Here is a 3,730-nt window from a genome sequence, read left to right on the forward strand (position 1 = left end):
TATAAGATTCGGCCCGGCCAAACTTAGCACGTTCTTACTTGTTCATCTTGGTTTTGTTTCTATTTGAGATAAAAATATTTGAGCAAAATGTTGCGTCGCAATATGCATTGAGCAGGCACAAAAAAATAGTAATGAAATTGTGTCTTTAAAAAAATACTTTTGAGGGGGGTTCGGCCCGGGCTCAAAATAATGTTACGCTGAACAGCTAAAATTTTATCTTTAGAAAAAATTTGATAAAGTTATGACTTTAAAATTGTACGCTGAAATTTTCACTTTAGAAAAAATTTCATCACAATTTGTTTTGAAAACATGTCACTAAAAAATATTATGAAAATTTAGTCTGTGTAGAATATTAGATATATGAATTTTTGTCATTTTAAGAAGTTATACTAAAATTTTGTGTTCAGAAGAAACTAATTAAATTTTTTTTTCTATAGACAAAATCATTTTGGATTATTGGGTGGGCTCGGTCCCGAGGGCCCTCCCCTGGCTACGTCCCTGCCTGCCGTATAAACCGACCTTTGGTCTTAATTTCTGAAGCCTCTTGAGGGCATAGTTCCGGTCCGATTTGACTGAAATTTTGCCCGTGGTGTTTTGGTGTCACGTCCAACGTCTGTGCTAAGTATGGTTTAAATAGGTTCATAACCTCATATAGCTGCCATACAAACCGATCTTGGACCTTGACTTCTCCAGCTTTTAGATGGCGCAATTCTTATCCGATTTGGCTGTAATTTTGGACTTGATGTTTCGTTATAGTTTTCCATAACTATGCTAAATATGGTTCAAATCAATTATAACCTGATATAGCTGCTATATAAACCGACCTGGAATCTTGTCTTCTTGAACCTCTTGAGCAATGCTCATCCGATTTGGCAGAACTTTTATTCAACTGCTTCTCCCATGACCTTCAACATACGTGTCCAATATGGTCTGAATAGATCTATAGCTTGATACAACTCCCATATAAAGCGATCTCCCAATTTAGCTTCTTGAGCGCCTACAAGGCCCAATTCCTATCCAAATGGACTAAATATCAACATTGTTCAGCATTCACTTCACTTATGTTCCCATTCGGATTATAACTTGATATAGCTCCAATAGCATAACAGTCCGTATTCATTATTCTTTTCAGTCCTTATTCATTGAACTCGACAAATCCGATCCATGGTGGAGGGTGTATAAGATTCGGCCCGGAAAAACTTATAATGCTCTTACTTGTTTCCTCTTACATCCCCTTCATAATTAGACAGCAGTCATTTTCAGCAAACAATAGACTTTTCAGCAGTCAGTCTGCTGTTCTGAAATTGCGGAACCACTGCTGTAATAGCAGCAAATTTACCTACTAAGAATCAGCAGACAGCATTTGCTATTTTCAGCAGACTTTTTCTATGAGTGCATATAAAAAGAAAGCATAAGCACTTAGATTTCTTTTTGAGACACTTTATTTATGTTTTTTTTTTTAATCTTTCCAAATTTTTACCAATTCTTCATTTGAAGTTTGGCCGTTTTTAACAATATATCATATTTGGAATTCCTTTTTGTAGCCAAACTATTTACAAAATCTGTTATATTTTGAAAGCTGAGTAAGAAATTTTCATAGTCTTTTATTTTCTGTAGATTTTGGGATAACCTTTCGTTTATAGACTGTACCATTTTAAAGTTTTCCCCACTCATTAATATTTGCCATTTGGCTTGCCTTTGTTTATGGACTGATTCTTTCATTAATTCAAAATTAACCAATTGCTCTTCAAATTTATCGACCTTGTTTTTAACTCCTTCAAATGTTTTCGCCATGACATCATGTACGTATGTTTGAAAGCAATGTTCCGCTTGATCTTGAAGTTGCTCTATTTTATCAAATATTGCACTTTGCTCATCTTGAATTTCCTTCAATGTGTGGTCTAGGTGGCCCTCCATACCATTGTATTGTTTGAAGGTTTCAGTGATTTGAGTTGTCACTTTATCACATGTATTATAAATGACGTGATTTTGTTGCTGTTGAAGTTCCTCCAAAATTTTTATTTGGGTTTTTGTGCTAGTAAGAATTGGCATTTTGAAAATCTACCTAATTTGAATTTCAATTATTCACTTACTTTTTGTACATATCATCCACATCGGCTTGCAAATTTTCAACACCATGTTTTAAAGTGAAAACATCAATGAAAATTCCCTCTCTAATTGCACATGCAAACTCTGTATCTGCGTCGGATAGAGCACCAAACCAAGCGATTATTTGGAAAACAGTAATACTACCCAAAATACTTCTCATTTTTGGGTTCCTTACGTAGATCTGTGTTCAAAACAGTTCGCAAAGAGACTGGTAATTTTGTTCTTATTTAATTTGTTTATAAGTGATTAAATGTCTGCTGATAAGCAGATGCTTATGTTTCGAAATTATAGCAAACATCACTACTGTGCCAGAGGGATTGCTATTATTTAGTACATTTGCTTGTAACACATTGAAGAAAAACATATAAAACCGTTCATAAGTTCCTTGAATATTTGTTTATTACACAGACTAGTATTCCCCCGGTCCGCTTCGCTACCCCTCTTTTAGTAGTGCGTGCATTTTAGTGTTGGACTTCCGAAAGCCCATGTAGTCACACAGTTTATAAAATTATGAAGTCTTGTCATACCTGAGTATGAAACTTCACATATCTGCCCACTTTCATAAAGTATGTACCATGTAGTACCAAGAATAGCAACACTTTTTTATTACTTTAGTAATACTTTCCCAAAATGGTTTTAATGCTCAATTTTATCAATATTTGTTCAAGCTATAGCTCAACCGCTCAAAAAGTACCATTCTGTACTCTTGGTCCCCAAATGTACAGATTTCAAAGAAAAAAAAAAAAATAATCTGCTCGCCATATACTTATTGTTAAGGAATGTCTGTATACCAAATTTCAGAGCTGAAGCTCAGCTTGAAAAGAAAGTACCATTTTGTGCGGTTTTGGTGTTAACGTACGAATTTCAAAAAAAAAATCCAGTCATATAATATCTACCGCAAGTTGTTATAGTCTTCTAATTTTAAAGCCTTGGCTCAATCTATAAAGAAAGTAGCATTTTCTACTTTTTAGTATATAAATGTTCGGATTTCAAAAAACTATTTTAGTCAGCCAAAAAATATTGTCTGGGTGTACCTGTATCTCAATCTAGTCGCTTTAAATTTACTGCCAAGTTGTAACTGTATCGTAATTTTGAGTGTTTAGAAATTAAATTAAATTAGAAATTAAAAACAAATAAGTGATAACTTCGGCCGTGCCGAACTTTGGATACTCACCACCACGGACATGTTAATCATCATATTTTATTATGTCTACACTACCATATATATAATGCCCGGTTGATTTGTATAGATGAAAAGAAAACAAGTAATAAGGTGTTAAGTTAGGCCGGGCCGAACTTTGGATACCCACCACCTCGGGTATATATGTAAACCACCTTTCGTCAATATCCGGTGCAAAACTCATACCTTATGTCCCATAGCAGAAATATGTGGAGGGGCTTAACTTAACTCTTTGTCCCAAATTTCGGCGACATCGGACAATAAATGCGCTTTTTATGGCCCCAAAACCTAAAACCGAGAGATCGGAAAATATGGCAGCTATATCCAAATCTGGACCGATCTGTGCGATAATGCAGAAGTATGTCAAGGGGCTTAACTTAACTTACTGTCCCAAATTTCGGCGACATCGAACAATAAATGCGCCTCTTATGGGCCTAAGAC

The 3,730-nt window shown here is 35.0% G+C and overlaps 1 protein-coding gene across 1 annotated transcript; it reads right to left on the minus strand.

The window, feature by feature from the left end:
- Positions 1-1,419: 1,419 nt before the first annotated feature.
- Positions 1,420-2,313, minus strand: LOC106095225 (uncharacterized). Its single transcript, XM_013262466.2, has 2 exons — positions 2,094-2,313; positions 1,420-2,035 (listed from the first exon to the last, which is right to left on the minus strand). Exons 1-2 carry the CDS (start codon positions 2,267-2,269, stop codon positions 1,477-1,479), a joined length of 735 nt encoding a protein of 244 aa, XP_013117920.2. The 5' UTR covers positions 2,270-2,313; the 3' UTR covers positions 1,420-1,476.
- Between the last annotated feature and the right edge of the window lie 1,417 nt (positions 2,314-3,730).

The sequence above is a fragment of the Stomoxys calcitrans genome, unplaced genomic scaffold (genome assembly GCF_963082655.1).
Source record: "Stomoxys calcitrans unplaced genomic scaffold, idStoCalc2.1 SCAFFOLD_86, whole genome shotgun sequence".
NCBI classification, from domain to species: Eukaryota; Metazoa; Arthropoda; class Insecta; order Diptera; family Muscidae; genus Stomoxys; species Stomoxys calcitrans.

Bases quoted from the DNA above. Each gene is read 5' to 3' on its own strand.
- LOC106095225 (XM_013262466.2), bottom strand. From the start codon at position 2,269: ATGAGAAGTATTTTGGGTAGTATTACTGTTTTCCAAATAATCGCTTGG. The intron at 2,036-2,093 runs GTAAGTGAATAA...AATTCTTACTAG, and splicing joins GTGGATGATATGTACAAAAA to CACAAAAACCCAAATAAAAA.